The sequence below is a fragment of the Dipodascopsis tothii genome, assembly GCF_038497935.1.
Source record: "Dipodascopsis tothii strain CBS 759.85 unplaced genomic scaffold V1510scaffold_8, whole genome shotgun sequence".
NCBI classification, from domain to species: Eukaryota; Fungi; Ascomycota; class Lipomycetes; order Lipomycetales; family Lipomycetaceae; genus Neoaidaea; species Neoaidaea tothii.
The window spans coordinates 356,954-371,324 of record NW_027117992.1 but is presented as its reverse complement, the minus strand read 5'-3'; the positions used below and the strand labels follow the sequence as shown (position 1 = coordinate 371,324).

Genomic DNA, 14,371 nt, shown 5'->3' with positions numbered 1-14,371 from the left:
TCCGTCGAGGTGGCTGCCCTGCGGGCAGGCATGTGGCCGCTGTGGCGCATAGCCGCAGCGAGCCTCCGGCGGCGACTCCGTCGAGGGTGGCTGCCCTGCGGGCAGGCATGTGGCAGATGTGGCGCATAGCCGCGGCGAGCCTCCGGCGGCGACTCCGTCGAGGTGGCTGCCCTGCGGGCAGGCATGTGGCCGCTGTGGCGCATAGCCGCAGCGAGCCTCCGGCGGCGACTCCGTCGAGGGTGGCTGCCCTACGGGCAGGCATGTGGCAGATGTGGCGCATGGCCGCGGCGAGCCTCCGGCGGCGACTCCGTCGAGGTGGCTGCCCTGCGGGCAGCTTGTGGCCGCTGTGGCGCATAGCCGCAGCGAGCCTCCGGCGACTCCGTCGAGGTGGCTGCCCCGCGGGCAGCTTGTGGCCGCTGTGGCGCACGGCCGCGCGCAGGCGGCGGCTGCGGAGACCGTACGCTCGGCAGATGGTTTAGCCGCCCGCCGCACAGCCGCCGCCGGCGTCGGCGAATGGTATAGCCGGCGGACTCCGTGCAACGGCAGCCGCAGGACGGCACGCATTGGATAATTTTAATACATTGGCAACTATTACACAGGCTCAGAAGGAGCGTTCGGAGACAAAACACAAAACTGGACCGCGGTCGGAGACCGCTAAAAGTCCGGGAACAGGTAGCCGTAGGGGTCGTGGCTTTGGATGCCGTAGTCGAGCTCCTTCTCGGCGTAGCGGTCGAAGAGACTCGAGTCGCCAACGCCAACGCGGATGGGGGGCTCGTACGGGGTCTCGATGTCCTTGGCAAGCAGCTTCTCCCAGACGACCTCCTTGAACCACGGGTGGTTCTTGACGTCGGCGGGCCCGTGGACGAGGTTGCCGAGCCGGCGCGAGAGGTCCTTGGTGATGAGGGTCTCGAGCAGGTTGCGGGCGTCCGGCAGGATGTAGCTCGGGTACTTGACCTGGCACACGAGGATGTTCTCGTACGTCTTCATCGGCGTCTGGTCGTAGAAGGGCGTGTAGCCCGTGAGCATCTCAAAGATGAGGATGCCGAGCGACCACCAGTCCACGGACTTGTTGTAGGCCTTGGTGGTGACGACCTCGGGCGCGATGTAGTCCGGGGTGCCGCAGAGCGTGTAGGTCACGTCGGGGACCTCTTTGGCAAAGCCAAAGTCGGTGATCTTGATGTGGCCGGTGCGGTCGAGCAGGATGTTCTCGGGCTTGAGGTCGCGGTAGATGATGTTGTGCGAGTGCAGGTACTCGAGCGCGAGCGTGACCTCGGCCGCGTAGAACTTGGCGACCGGGTTCGGGAAGCGGTGGCTCTTGCGCAGCAGCGAGAACAGCTCGCCGCCCTCGATGTAGTCCATGACCATGAACAGGTTGTGCGAGTCCTGGATGGTGCCCCACATGCGGATGAGGAACGGGTGCTCGACAAGCTTGAGCATGCGGCGCTCGTCGTTGGTGTGCTCGACCTGCTTCATCTTGACGACCTGGGCCTTCTCGAGCACCTTGATGGCGTAGTACCGGTGGTTGTGCACCGAGCGCACGAGGTGCACGCGGCCGAACGAGCCCGTGCCGAGGGTGCGCATGATGTGGAAGTCCGTGAGCAGGTACTTGCCCTTGGTCACGGTCGACCGGTTGGGCAGCAGCGAGCGCGGCGCGGCCGGCCGGACGTAGCCGGGCAGCACGGCGCCGGCGGCGTGCTCGCCGCCGACCTGGCGCGGGATCATGTCGGCGCGGCCGAGCTCGTAGTCGCGGCCGCCGGCGACGTCGTACTGGCCGTAGTCGCCGGCCAATTGCGCGCCGGCGTCGGCCGCGGCCGGCGCCTGGCCGGCCCTGCCGGCGGCCTGCTGCGTGGCGGCGACGACCTCCATGGGCGGGTCGCGGGCTGCTGGACGAGGACGGGCGTCCGTCCCGGGCGTGCTGATATCCGTTCCGACCACTGCGCTTGTATCCGGGGCCCAGACCCTGCGCGAGTCTGCCAAAGACGAGGAGCACCAACCGAGAAGACGAGTCGATCTGGCGCCGACGTCGAGGGAGCAGTGTTCGCGATCCCTTTTTTCTGCGGGAAGAGATCCCAGAGCGCAGATCGGCGCGGTGGTGGCTTGCGGGGCGCAGCAGCGGCGGTGCGTGGCGCGGGCGCTCGGGCGCGGCTAGATTAGGCGCGCACCGCCGCCGGCCGGCGGCGGGACGGCCGCGCGCGGCGGCCCGCGTGGCGCGGGTGTGGCGCAGCCGCCCGCCCGCCGATCTGGCGCGCCGATCGGCCGGGATGGGGCACTGTGGCCGTGGAGGCGCGCCGATCGTGGCGCAGGTGGCGGTGCGGCCGCTTCGCGATCCCCGCGCACCGGCCCGCCGCGATACGCCCGCCGTTATCTGCACGCGCGGGCCGCTAGCGCACGCCGGCGCGCGCGGCGGCACGGGCGTGCGCCGGCACGCGCGCTGCTGCGGCGCTACTGCGCGCGCGCGCTAGCGCCCTGCACGCCGGCGGCCGCGCGCCTAGCCGTCGGGCATCCGCGCCCGTGCTGGGATATGCGCCAGCGCGCCCGCCGTGCCCACGTCTACGGCCCGCGCCGCACGCCGTGCGGCCCGCGTTATAAGGCCCCGGCGCGCCCGTTCCGCCGCCAATGGCCTCCGCGTTTGTATCCGACAAGGTCCTCGTCGACGGCCTGATCCGCCCGGCCACCGTGCTCGTCGCCGCCGGCGTCGTCACCGCCATCCGCCCCGGCGTCGACACCGCCGGCGCCGCCGTCGTCCACGACTTCTCCGGCCGCACGCTCCTCCCCGGCCTCGTCGACGCCCACGTCCACCTCAACGAGCCCGGCCGGACCGAGTGGGAGGGCTTCGCCACCGGCACCCGCGCCGCGGCCTCCGGCGGCGTCACCACCGTCATCGACATGCCGCTCAACGCGATCCCGCCGACGACGACCGAGGCCAACCTCGACACCAAGCTCGCCGCCGCCCGCGGCCAGTGCCACGTCGACGTCGGCTTCTGGGGCGGCCTCGTGCCCGGCAACCGCGGCGACCTGCGCGCGCTCGTCGCGCGCGGCGTGCGCGGCTTCAAGGGCTTCATGATCGAGTCCGGCGTGGACGAGTTCCCGGCCGTGTCGCCCGCCGACATGGACGCGGCCATGGCCGAGCTCGCCGGCGAGCCCACGCTGCTCATGTTCCACGCCGAGATGGACCAGCCCGTGGCCGCGTGCGCGGCCGCGCCGACCACGTACGAGTCCTTCCTGCGCTCGCGGCCCGACACCTTCGAGACCTCCGCGCTGGCCACCATCGCCGAGCTCTCGGCCAAGCACCCGGCCACGCCGCTGCACGTCGTCCACCTGTCGTCGGCCGAGGCCGTGCCCATCCTGCGCGACGCCCAGGCCGCCGGCCTGCCCATCTCCGCCGAGACCTGCTTCCACTACCTCTACTTCCGGGCCGAGGACATCCCCGACAAGGGCACGCACTACAAGTGCTGCCCGCCGATCCGGTCGACCGCGAACCAGGACGTGCTGTGGGACGCGCTGGCGGCGGGCGTGATCCAGACCGTCGTCTCGGACCACTCGCCGTGCACGCCCGAGCTCAAGGACCTCGCCACCGGCGACTTCCACAAGTCCTGGGGCGGCGTGTCCGGCCTGGGCCTGGGCCTGCCGATCCTGTGGACCGAGGCGCGCAAGCGCGGGTTCTCGCTGGCCCAGGTCTCGGCGTGGACGGCGGCCAACACGGCCAAGCAGGTCGGGCTGGCCGGCCGCAAGGGCACGATCGCGGTGGGCGCGGACGCGGACTTTGTCGTGTTCGACGAGAACAAGCCGTTTGTGGTCGGGCGCGAAAACCTCGTGTTCAAGAACAAGATCTCGCCGTACGAGGGCGCGGAGCTGACGGGCACGGTCGAGGCCACGTTCGTGCGCGGGCGCGAGGTCTACTCGGCCGCGGCCGGGTTCGCCGCGCCCGCCGGCGAGCTGATCCTGGAGCGGCGGACAGCCTAGTGTAGATAGCCAAGCAGTGTCTGATGGATGTAGAGTCTAACGCTATGTACAGCACGCATGCGTGGGTAAACAAAAAGGCTACTCGTCGTCGATGCGGCCGAGGGGCGCGTCCGCGGGCGGCTGCTTGGGCTTCTTGGGCCGGGCGGCGATGGCCTGGCGGCGGGCGACGATGTCGCGGATCTTGGCCTCGGCCGCGGCGACGGCGTCGGCCGCGCCGGCCACGGTGATCTCGGCCGAGGTCTTGGGCTGGGGCACGGTGACGACGACGGCGCAGTCGGTCTCGATGCCGCGCTTGACCGAGCCGCCGGGGCCGATGATGAACCGGTGGAACTCGTGGGGGACGTCGAGCGCGGCGGTGACCTGGTCGGCGAGCGCGGCGACGCGCGCGGCGATCTCGGCGACGATGCGGTCGACGAGCTCGCGGTTGCCCTGGACGACGACGGTGTCGTCGTCGGCGCCGACGGGCGGCACGCGGATGGTGCGGCGCAGCAGGGCGGGGTCCTCGGGGCCGCCGGCCTTGGCGGCGATGTCGCGCAGGCCGGCGCCGCGGTTGCCGATCAGCGCCTTGTGGTACTTCTTGTCGACGGCGACGGTGCGCGTGGCGAACTGCTCGACGTCGGCGATGACGGCCAGGATGCGCGCCTCGGCCGCGGCGATGCTCTCGGTCGTGCCCGAGACGACGACGGGCACGGCGGGCGCGTCGGCGGCGACGCCCTCGCGCTCGATGTCGATCTTGGCGCCGGTCGCGTCCATCACGCCGTTGATGAACTCGCCCGAGCGGCCGATGACGCGCGACAGCGCCTTGCGCGGCACGTCGATGGTCTTGCTGTGGCCGTGGTCGACCTCGTACTGGTACAGGTCGACGAGCTCGTCGCGCGCCTGCGCCGCGGGCTTGGACGGGCCGCGCACGACGATCTCGTCCTTGCCCTGCGGCGCGCGCTCGTCGCCGTCGTCCTCGCCCGACTGCGGGAACATGACGCGCACGTTGTACTTCTCCTCGAGCCGCTTGGCGAACTTGCCCTTCTGCCCGATCAGCGCGCCGTGGTACTCGGACGGGACCTTGATCCGCAGCGTGACCTCGTCCTCGAGCCGCTGCTTGAGCGTCTTGATCCGCGCCTCGGCCTCGACCACGTTCTTCTTGATGCCCTTGATCGTGACCTTGCCGTCCTCGTCGAGGTCGATCTTGACGCCGAGCTCGTCGCGGTACTTGGAGATGTTGGCGCCGGCCTTGCCGATGAGCACGCTGGCGAACTTGGTCGGGAACTCGAACTCGACCGTGTAGCTGTTGAGCACCTCGTTGTTGGCGGCCTCGTCGACGATGGCCAGGATCTCGCGCGCGACGCGGTCGACGTCGGCGGCCGGGCCGCGCACGACCACGCTGTCGTCCGTGATCTTGTCGGCCGCGTTCTGCGCCGCGCGGTCCTTGTTGACCCCGAGCTGCACGTAGATCGGCGACTCGGGGCCGCCGGTGATGGCGTTCAGCGTCGAGTGCTTCGGCCCGACGATGTACTTGTGCTGCTTGGCCGGGATCGTCAGCACGCGCGTGACCAGGTCGGCCTGCTTGGCGCGGATGTCGTCGTAGAACTGGCGCGCGGCCGCGAGCACGGCCGCGATCTCGGCCGCGTCCGGCGGGAACTCGTCGTCGGCGACGCCCTCGTACACGAGCAGGATGTCGCCGTCGCCGTCGGGCATGACCGTCTCGACGCCGTGCTGCTCCTTGACCTTCTGGATGTTGCGGCCCTTGGCGCCGACCAGGTACCGGTGCAGCAGCGCGTCGACGCCGGCCAGCCGCGCGACCCGGTGCGGCGGGTACGCGCTCACGAGGTCGACGATGTCCTTGCGCGCGGCCTTGACGGCCTCGGCCGTCTTGCCGGCGATGTCGTACGTGACGGCCGGGTGGCCGGCAGCGTCCGCCAGCGCGGCCGCGGCCGGCACCGCCACCTGGACGTCGTGCTTCTTCTCGACGGCGCCGAGCTTCTTGGCCGCGGTGAAGAACCGCGTCAGGTCCGCCGCGTGCGCGCGGTTCTTGCCGTGCGCGCGCGCAATGTCCAGCGAGTCGATCACGATCGAGTTGGCCTTGGTCAGGGCCAGGCTGATGGCCTCGCCGATGCGCGCGCGCGGCCCGACGACCTCGATCTCCTCGGACGCGTCCGCCGCCGGCGGGATCTTGAGCACGCACCCGGTGCTCTCGAAGATCTCGGCCACGGTGCGGCCCTTCTCGCCGACGATGTAGCGGTGCTGGCGCTTGGGCACCGTCGTCTTGGCCGACCCCAGCGACAGCTTGAGCTCGGCCGCGAGCGCCTCGATCTTGGCCTTGGCCTCGAGCGCGGCCTCGCGCTCGCCGGCGACCGTGATCGGCGCCACCGCGTCCGCGCCGTGCGCCGGCGGCACGCGCACCTTGATGTCCTTGCCGGCCTCGAGCGCGGCCACCTCGGCCGCGATGAACGGGTAGTAGTCCGCGTCCACCGGGCCGACGCGCACGGTCAGCGTCTTGGTGCGCTCGGCCACGATCGCGTAGATCTCGGCCTTGGCCATCTCGACGCCCTCGACGTCGCCCTCGATGGTCACGTCCGCCGTGTCCTCGTCGTCGTCCGCGGCCTCGTCGTCGTCCCCGCGCTTGGCCACGTTGATCTTGGTCTGCGTCTTGGCGATGATCGCCTTCAGGTTCTTGCCCTTCGGGCCGATGATGAACGCGCGCACGTTCGCCGGCACCAGGATCTTGGTCTTGACCTTGAGCGCCAGCGCGCGCACCAGGTCGCGCCGCGCGGCCGCCACCGCCTCCGGCTTGCCCTTGAGCACAAACGTCGTCGCGCCCGACGACACGCTCGTCGAGCTCTGGATCGACACGTCAAACGCCTCGCGCGTCTTGGCCACGACCTCGGCAAACGCCGCCTTCGACCGCGGCTGCTGCGACGCCGCGTCCAGCGTGAAGTGCTCGGTCAGGTTGCCCGACCGCGCCGCCGCCGGCGCCTTCACCGTCGGCCGGCCCGTCGCCGGCGCCGCGCCGGCCGCGGCGACCGGCGCCTCGGGTGCGGCGCCGCCGTTCGGCGCCGCGCGCGCGCCCCACACGGCCACCGACTTGACCGCCGCGCCGCCGCCCAGCGACGGGAACGCCTCCAGCGACGAGATGTCCAGCCGCTTGTCGGCCTTGCTTTTCTTCGGCAGGCTCGTCGCCGACGCCGACGGCGACGGCGCCGTCGACGGCGCCGTCGACACCGAGCTTTCGGTCATGCCCGACGCCGCCAGGTCCTCGTCCTCGTGCGCAGAGTCGTCGTCCGGCACCGCCGGTGCCACCACCGCCGCAGCCACCGCCGCGGCCGCGTCCGCCTGTTCGTGCTTCGCCCGCAGGATGTCGGCCGGCGTCAGCGCCGCGCCGCCGTTTGCAGCCAGAGACATGGTGAGTTGGTAGCGCGCTACCGTGTTCAATGCAGTAGCGGGGTCCGGGTTCAATTGAAGCCGGCCAGCTGTGCGAGTTTCGGGAATCTTTGAGGATGAGCCAGCAGCGAGCGAATTCTCCAGGGCAGCGAGCGAGAGTGTGACTGAATCGACCTCTCAGCTCTGATATGACGACTATCTGGTTTCTGCGCCGTCAGCTCTGCTGCCGTTGCCGCCGCCCCGCCCGCACTTACTCTCAGATAGACATGGACTTCCACACACCGATCGTTCTACCTATCCAGACCGAACGAATGACCCTCTTCCGGATGGAATTGAACGACAATTGATTGCAAAAGAACGGAGGAAGTGTCGTGGACAAGTATGAGATAACGGGAATGGTGAGGGAAAGGTGTGGAAAAATAACACCTAAATTTTAGGCACGACAACAAAGCGCGGCCCTTGCGACGGCGAGACGGCCGCGCCGGCCGCCGCCCGGGACACGGCCGGGCGCTGGCGACGAGGGCTGGCGATGGCGCTGCGGCGGTTGACGGCCGTTGGCGGCGGTCCGGCGAAGAGGACGCGGGTGAGACGGTGGGACAGGTGTGTGACGCGGGAGGGCGGCACAGCGTGGTACGGCTGCTGGAGCCGGCCGTCATGCGGCGGTTGGGGACGGCGGGTACGGCCTACGGACGGCGGCGCACGCGCCGGGTCTGGCGGGCGACCCGGGGGGCCTGGGCGACCCGTGGAACCCGCGCGGTGGACCAGACTGCTGGGACGCTGGCGGGGTGACTGCGCCGCACACCATGCGGCGCACCGTGGCGGAACGCCGACGCCGACTCCGACGCGGTTGGCGCCGACGTGGTGCGGCCGACGTAGACTACGGTCGAGAGCATGCTCCGGCGAGGGCGGCGCGGACCGTGGACGCGCCTCTGACAGCGACTACGCCGAGTGTGGCTACCGTTCTGGCGTGGCTGTGCTATGACGTGCGGCGAGCGGTGTGCGGCGCGATGTGGTCGGTGCGGTGCGCCAGAGGCGCAGAACGGTGCGGCGGGGGCGGCACGGCGTCTGCGCGACGCAGGCCAGACTGGGCCGCTCACCCACTGCCGCCGTGTAGTTGGCCTGTCGCCGTGTAGATGGCCTGTCGCTGTGAGCGCGAACAGAGCTCGTGCGTCGGCTGGGACCGTGCCAGGGACGCCGCGCCACATGCGCCACACGGTCGCAAGCGACCGTTGATACCCAAGGCCCGGTGGTACCCGGCGCGCAGCGTCATCCGTGTAACCCCAGCACGGCGCGGCCGCTTGGTGTGCCCCAACACGGCCTGCGATTCGTCGAGCAGCGGCAGCTCGTGCAGCCGCCGCTCAGGCGCGTTCTTGCCCGATACAATCATTACTATGTTATATAAATACAACGAGCTATACAAAACCATGCTCTAACGGGACAGAAGACGGGTGATAATTAGTGAAAACAGTGAAACTCCGAAAAGACCCATTAAACGGTAGATGTGTATATGAAAGGAATGGAGCAAGGGCGTGGCCGGCGCAGCCGGCAGACCGGCCCAAACGGCAGCAGAAGTGCGGTGGTGGTATATTACAGACGCCATTTGTTGTTGGAGAACTGTCGCTGGAGCAGCGAGAGCGTGCGCGGCACGTTGACGACGACGTACTCGAGGTCGAGGACCTCGACCTCGTTGTTTTCCATCTCGAGCAGGTCATCGAGCTTGAGCGAGAGCTCGAGCAGGCCGCGGCTGCGGCCCTTGTAGTGCAGAGAGATGACAAAGGTGCCCGGGATGGGCGACGAGATGAAGAAGAAGAGGTTCTGCCGGCGGTGGTCGGGCACATTGCAGAGCACGATCACGCCTTCCTTCTCGAGCTGCTGCTGCGTGAACCGGTACGGGCCGAGGTTCTGGGGCTTGGCCTGCTTCTTGGCCTTGCCGCCGTGGATGGCCACGAGCCCGACCCGGTCGTTCTCGGTCTTTTTCGGGCCCGACTGGATGCGCACGTTGCGCAGATACGACTTGTACGTGTCGAGCTGGCCGCGCAGGTAGTCGTTGTGGTCGCGGATGGTCTTGTAGACGGCCTCGAGCGCCTTGAGCTCGTCGAGGACCTTGTCACGCACCGAGCCGAGCTGGGCGAGCTCCTCCTCGACCTCCTCGGCAAGCGTGGTGTTGGTGTGCTCGAGGTCCTGCAGCAGCTGGAGGACCTTGAGCCCCTTCTTGACGAGCGCTGCGTCCTTCATGGTCGCTGCCGTGTCCGCGATCTTGTAGAGGTCCAGCGGCCGCGCAACAACCGGGTGGTTCGGCGGCAGCGTGCGCAGGATCTGGACCATGACCGACTTGGCCTCCATGAACAGCACGTCCTCGTGTGTGATGTCGAGCGACGTCGACAGGTCGTCGATCGGGTTCTCCCAGCGCGAAAACAGCGGCAGATCGATCACGTAGTTCTCGGCCCGCGGCAGCACCGCGGGCGCTGCGCCCATGCTCTTGAGGAGCGTGAACAGCCGCGAGAGCTTGTCCGGGCACAGCGCGTCGCCGTGCCGCTCGAGCAGCGCGTGCATCGTGTAGACCTCGTTGATCGTGATGTTGAGCGAGATGTCCTTGGACAGCGCCACGAGCTGGTCCATCTCAAGCGTCTCGTAAAAGTCGGGCACGTCGCACAGGTCGTTCAGGAACCGGTTCATGCGCGCCTTGTTGGCCACGATGAAGTCGTTCAGCGACGCCATGTAGTGTTCCTTCGAGTACGTCGGCTTGTTGGCCAGGTTCTGGAGCATCTTGGCCACCAGCGTCAGCGTCCGCCGCGGATGCTCAGACGGAACCGAGTCGACGAGCATGTAGGCATGCGGCGTCACGATCGCCGGATTGATAAACCGCAGGAAGAAGAACGCGCCGATGAGCGAGCACCCGGTCGAGTCGTCCGTGTTGGGGTACTTGCGTCGCGTGAGCGACCGGATCTGCTTGCAGATCCATCGGATGCCGTACGGCACCTCGTCGATGCTCGAGATGATCGTGCCCAAGAACAGCTCGGCGATCTCAAGCAGCTTGGCGATACGCGGCCCGATGATGTCGCGCACCTCGGGGTGCTCCGCAGCTGCTTCGGCCGAGACCGATCGCAGCAGGCCCGGCGGGCACGCGCCGCCGTTGGCATGCACTTCGCGGTTGTAGACCTCTTCGTACACCTTGAGCGGATTGACCTCGAGGTCCTCCTCGTCCCGGTCGATGACCGGGTTGATCTTGTCGGCCAGAACCGACTTGAGGTACGCTTGGCCAGGACCCCGTCGCGTGTACGTCGTCATCATTCGCGACACGGCCGTGTTGGCCCGCAGCAGCGACGAGTACTCGGTCGCCGTGTCGAACTCGGACGAGAGCACCGACTGGAACATGGTCAGCAGCAGGTGCTCCTCGCGCTGCTCGTACTGGTTGCCGTAGATCGTGAACATGACTGTCTGCAGAAACGAGTCGATCTCGGACATGGACAGCAGCCGGCACAGTGTGGCGATGTGCCGCGGCTCCGTCTGCAGCAGGAAGAACAGGTTGCCGTACTTATCGAGCTTCCTGTGGTCCGGGAACGTGCCCTCCTTGAGCTCGCTCTCCTCGAGCCGACTGGTGACTTCAGATTGCTGCTGGTTAGCCCGCCCGCGGCTGCCGCCTTACCTCCTCCAGCGCGATCTTGTTCTGGATGAGCAGCGCAATGCGCGAGTCCAGGTAGCGCACGTCGCGCTCGAGCAGGAAGTTCTTCTTGGACTGCACCGAGATCTGGCTTTTGAGGTCGCGCAGCCGTTTTTGCGCTGCTTGGTCAGCTCTGGTCATGGCGTCCAAGGGCCGTGCCGTCCGGCGGCGGCCGCGGACACGGCCGGATGCCAGGCCGCGCCAGGCACACGCGCACGCCAGCCAGCGGGCGCGGCTGCCAGCAGGCACCCTCCGCGGCCGCTGCTGCCGGCCGCAGCCGGCATCGTGGCAGTGCCCGCCGACCGGCGCGGCCGCCAATGTCGCTTACCTCGCGCGAGCGCGTCGTCCACGCCCGTGTCCTGCTCGGATGCCATGGACACGTACAGCGCCGTGACCGAGTACCGTTTCGACTGGCGCTGCTGTTGCAGCGCCCGCGTGTCGGCGTACCCGGCGGGCTGCATCATGGGGTCGTGCGTCGAGACCGGCCCGACAGATGCCATCTGCTGTTGTGTTCTATCCAGCGAGTGCAATCGTTGCACCTCAATGCTTCGCCTGTCGTGCTGAGCTATGGCCGTGCAAAATGCATGGGTGCTGGTTGATTCACCAGACTCCCTTGTTCCTGCTTTTTTTGCCGGCCGTGCTGCACGGTGGTGCGGCCGGACAAGGGGCGTGGGCCGGGTAACACCACCCTGCGGCCGCATTCTGGTGGTGCCGTGCGGCGGCGCCACAGCGCGACGCGCGCCCGCGCGCGCCGGGCACCGTGCCCGCGCGAAGGCGAGCCGGGCGCGGGCGGCCGCGCGGCGTGCCGCCAGCGACGCGGCGGCCGGCAGTGGGAGAACGCCGGCCGCGGCCCGGACGGGTGGTGGCAGGGGCCACGCTGGTGCGGCGGCGCGCGCAGTGGCCGTGTGCGACCGGCTGCGGCTGGCAGCGGCGGTAGGCGTCTGCAGGCGTCTGCAGGTGTCTGCAGGCAAACGCAGGACTGCGGACTGCGGCCGGCGGCCACAGGCGGAGCCGGCGGCGCGCGCGGTGCGGGGGCGCGCCGTGCATATGCACGCAGCGTGCTGCAACGTCGGTCGGCGGCTGGCGCTAGCGCGCCAGAACAGCGGTCCACCACGGCGGGCGGTGGCGACTAATGCCCAGGATGCGGCGCGGAGCCAGCGGCGCGGGACCCAGTGGCGCGGGAGCCCAGGCGTCTGGGTCGCCCGCTGCACCAGGCCGCATGCGTCGGTCGGGGCCGAGCGGCGCATCGCGTGCGGCGGGCGCCGGCCGGCGCCGCGGCCGGCTCGCAGATCCGTGCCTGCAGCGCGCGGTGGACGCGGGCACGCTGCGCGCGCGTGCACGCGCAGACGACACGCAGGCGACGCGCAGGGCTGGGGCGTGTGTCCGCGCGCCTGGGCCGCCGCGCTGGGCGCCGCTCGCAAGTTCTACCGAGATTGAACGTGGCGGACCCGCCGGCGCGGGCAGTGTCCGCGCTCGGCTCGCGGCAGACCAGACGCCAGCGCAGCGTAGCTGCAGGCACGCTCCGCGGCGGCTCCAGCTGGTGCGGTCGACCTGCAGCAGCGGCATCGCGGCGGTGCCGGCACGGCCCGGACCCTGGCCCGACTTGCGGCTGCTGCCTGGGGAGCCGTCGGCGACGGGGCAGACGTCGGGCCGACGGGCCTGCACGTCGGCCAAGCCCGCACCCCGCCGCAAGGCTACCGCGGGCCTGCAGAGCCGCGTCTACGGCTCCGGCGAGGTCTAGCCCAGTCCGGCTGCAGGAAGGCAGGCGCCTGCGTCCAGCGTGCAGGGCGGCCTGCCATTGGCTACCGCGCGCCGGCCCGACAGCCGTGCTCTCGGGCGTCGAGGTGGTGGCCGGCACGGCTGCACAGGCCCGAGCGCGGTGTCAACGGCCGGCGCGGCCGGTCACGGGGCGCAGCCGCGGGTGGGGAACACGCCAGAGGCGGGTCACACCCACATGCAGGTCGTTTCGGGTCACACGGGTCACACAGCCCCCGCGGCCGGCCCGGCTTCTGCCGGCGTTTGACCGACCGTCGGCGTCTACGTGGCGGCGCGCCGCCCGGTGGCATCTAGAAAGTACATTCGTGTGCTAATCATGAGTCGTAGCTGTCGTGGTGGCTGTCGGCGAACCTGAGGGCGCCCAGCGCCGGCTGTGCGTTCGATGGCCGGTGAAGATCATGGACTTTTTCTATATGCGAATGCGAATCCGGTCGTCAGCCGAGACTAGGCGTCTCTTTTTTTGGTGTTTTATAGTCATCAGTCGTGTAGTCATTAGTCGTGTCGTTGCTGCTTTTTTAGGGGGGGGGGGAGGCAAGGCCCGCGGGCTCTAGAGAGCGATCTCACCGCGACGCGCGCGCTTGATGTGCTCGGCCAGCCGCTGCAGAGACGTGAACTGATTGTCCTTGCGGATCTGCTCGACGCGGTCCACAGCGATCTCGACGTCGACGTTGTCGGCCGAGGCCACCTTCTGCACGTAGTCGATGATGACCTTGCGCAGGCAGAAGAACTTGCGCTCGGCCGAGTGGTTGCGCCAGCCGGTGCCGTACGTCTCTTCGAGCGTGCGCACAGATGGGCCGCCGTTGAGACCGTTCTCCCACTCTTTCCAGAGGTCCTGAACGGTCACAGTCGAGCGGCTCATGCGGTACTGCGGCACGGTTGCCGTACGCATCTCCTTGAATCGGCGGTCGTGTACAAGCGAGCGCGGCGGAGGGGGTTTGCCGGGCTGCTGGTCGGGCTGCTGGGGCACGGCCTGCGCGGACGGCAAGTGCCGGATCGGGCCGGGCCGCCGCGGCGTCATGGTCGGCGTCGAGATCGGCGTGGTTGCGGTCGTGCTCGAGCTCGTGGTCGACGTGCTCGACGTGGTCGACGGCGGCAGCGTCTGGCCGTTGATGATCGCGTTCGAGACCAGGTCCGACATGTTCGGGAAGCCGTGGACGCCGACGACACCGTCGGTGCCGGCGAGCACGGCGACGTTTGACGTCACGCCGTCGCCCATGGACGGCACCGTGACGGTGCCCATGGACGGCACAACAGAATAGGGCTCGGGCCGCCGCCGCGGGGCATTCTGCTTGAGCGCCTTTTGCGAGCGCTGCTGGACCTGCTGGACCTGCTGGACCTGTTGGACCTGCTGGACCTGCTGGACCTGTTGGACCTGTTGGACCTGCTGGACCTGCTGCTGCATGTGCACCGACTGCACACCACCGAGCATGCTCACGTCCTGCTGTTGGTCTGGCATGATCTCAGACATGTTCACCTCGTCGTTACCGTGCGACGTGCTCGCGACGGATGTCGCCGTCGACATGCCGGTGCTGCCGGCTGTGCCCGGGCTGAACGCACCGGCGTTAGTGCCGAATGACGCAACCGCGTTGGCCACGG

The 14,371-nt window shown here is 69.1% G+C and overlaps 5 protein-coding genes across 5 annotated transcripts; 1 reads left to right on the top strand and 4 right to left on the bottom strand.

Moving 5' to 3' along the window:
• Positions 1–561: 561 nt before the first annotated feature.
• V1510DRAFT_413992 (camp-dependent protein kinase) lies at positions 562–1,727 on the bottom strand. Its single transcript, XM_066933329.1, has one exon. It carries the CDS (start codon positions 1,579–1,581, stop codon positions 655–657), a length of 927 nt encoding a protein of 308 aa, XP_066790161.1. The 5' UTR covers positions 1,582–1,727; the 3' UTR covers positions 562–654.
• An 841-nt stretch (positions 1,728–2,568) lies between these two features.
• On the top strand, positions 2,569–4,173 carry V1510DRAFT_413991 (uncharacterized protein). Its single transcript, XM_066933328.1, has one exon. It carries the CDS (start codon positions 2,617–2,619, stop codon positions 3,961–3,963), a length of 1,347 nt encoding a protein of 448 aa, XP_066790160.1. The 5' UTR covers positions 2,569–2,616; the 3' UTR covers positions 3,964–4,173.
• On the bottom strand, positions 3,966–6,925 carry V1510DRAFT_413990 (uncharacterized protein). The gene has a single exon (XM_066933327.1). The coding sequence runs from the start codon at positions 6,496–6,498 to the stop codon at positions 4,042–4,044; it is 2,457 nt and encodes an 818-aa protein (XP_066790159.1). The 5' UTR covers positions 6,499–6,925; the 3' UTR covers positions 3,966–4,041.
• Positions 6,926–8,705: 1,780 nt separating this feature from the next.
• Positions 8,706–11,682, bottom strand: V1510DRAFT_413984 (Rho GTPase activation protein). The gene is made up of 3 exons (XM_066933326.1): positions 11,328–11,682; positions 10,985–11,118; positions 8,706–10,950 (listed from the first exon to the last, which is right to left on the bottom strand). Exons 1-3 carry the CDS (start codon positions 11,497–11,499, stop codon positions 8,926–8,928), a joined length of 2,331 nt encoding a protein of 776 aa, XP_066790158.1. The 5' UTR covers positions 11,500–11,682; the 3' UTR covers positions 8,706–8,925.
• Positions 11,683–13,059: 1,377 nt separating this feature from the next.
• On the bottom strand, positions 13,060–14,111 carry V1510DRAFT_413983 (transcriptional activator of glycolytic enzymes-domain-containing protein). Its single transcript, XM_066933325.1, has one exon. The coding sequence runs from the start codon at positions 14,013–14,015 to the stop codon at positions 13,323–13,325; it is 693 nt and encodes a 230-aa protein (XP_066790157.1). The 5' UTR covers positions 14,016–14,111; the 3' UTR covers positions 13,060–13,322.
• Between the last annotated feature and the right edge of the window lie 260 nt (positions 14,112–14,371).

Excerpts from the sequence above, each read along its gene's own strand:
- V1510DRAFT_413992 (XM_066933329.1), bottom strand. The coding sequence starts at position 1,581 with ATGCGCACCCTCGGCACGGGCTCGTTCGGCCGCGTGCACCTCGTGCGC.
- V1510DRAFT_413991 (XM_066933328.1), top strand. The coding sequence starts at position 2,617 with ATGGCCTCCGCGTTTGTATCCGACAAGGTCCTCGTCGACGGCCTGATC.
- V1510DRAFT_413990 (XM_066933327.1), bottom strand. The coding sequence starts at position 6,498 with ATGGCCAAGGCCGAGATCTACGCGATCGTGGCCGAGCGCACCAAGACG.
- V1510DRAFT_413984 (XM_066933326.1), bottom strand. The coding sequence starts at position 11,499 with ATGGCATCTGTCGGGCCGGTCTCGACGCACGACCCCATGATGCAGCCC. Across the intron at positions 11,119-11,327 it reads GGACGACGCGCTCGCGCGAG|CGCAAAAACGGCTGCGCGAC; the intron begins GTAAGCGACATT and ends CTGACCAAGCAG. Across the intron at positions 10,951-10,984 it reads ACAAGATCGCGCTGGAGGAG|CAATCTGAAGTCACCAGTCG; the intron begins GTAAGGCGGCAG and ends GCTAACCAGCAG.
- V1510DRAFT_413983 (XM_066933325.1), bottom strand. The coding sequence starts at position 14,015 with ATGGGCACCGTCACGGTGCCGTCCATGGGCGACGGCGTGACGTCAAAC.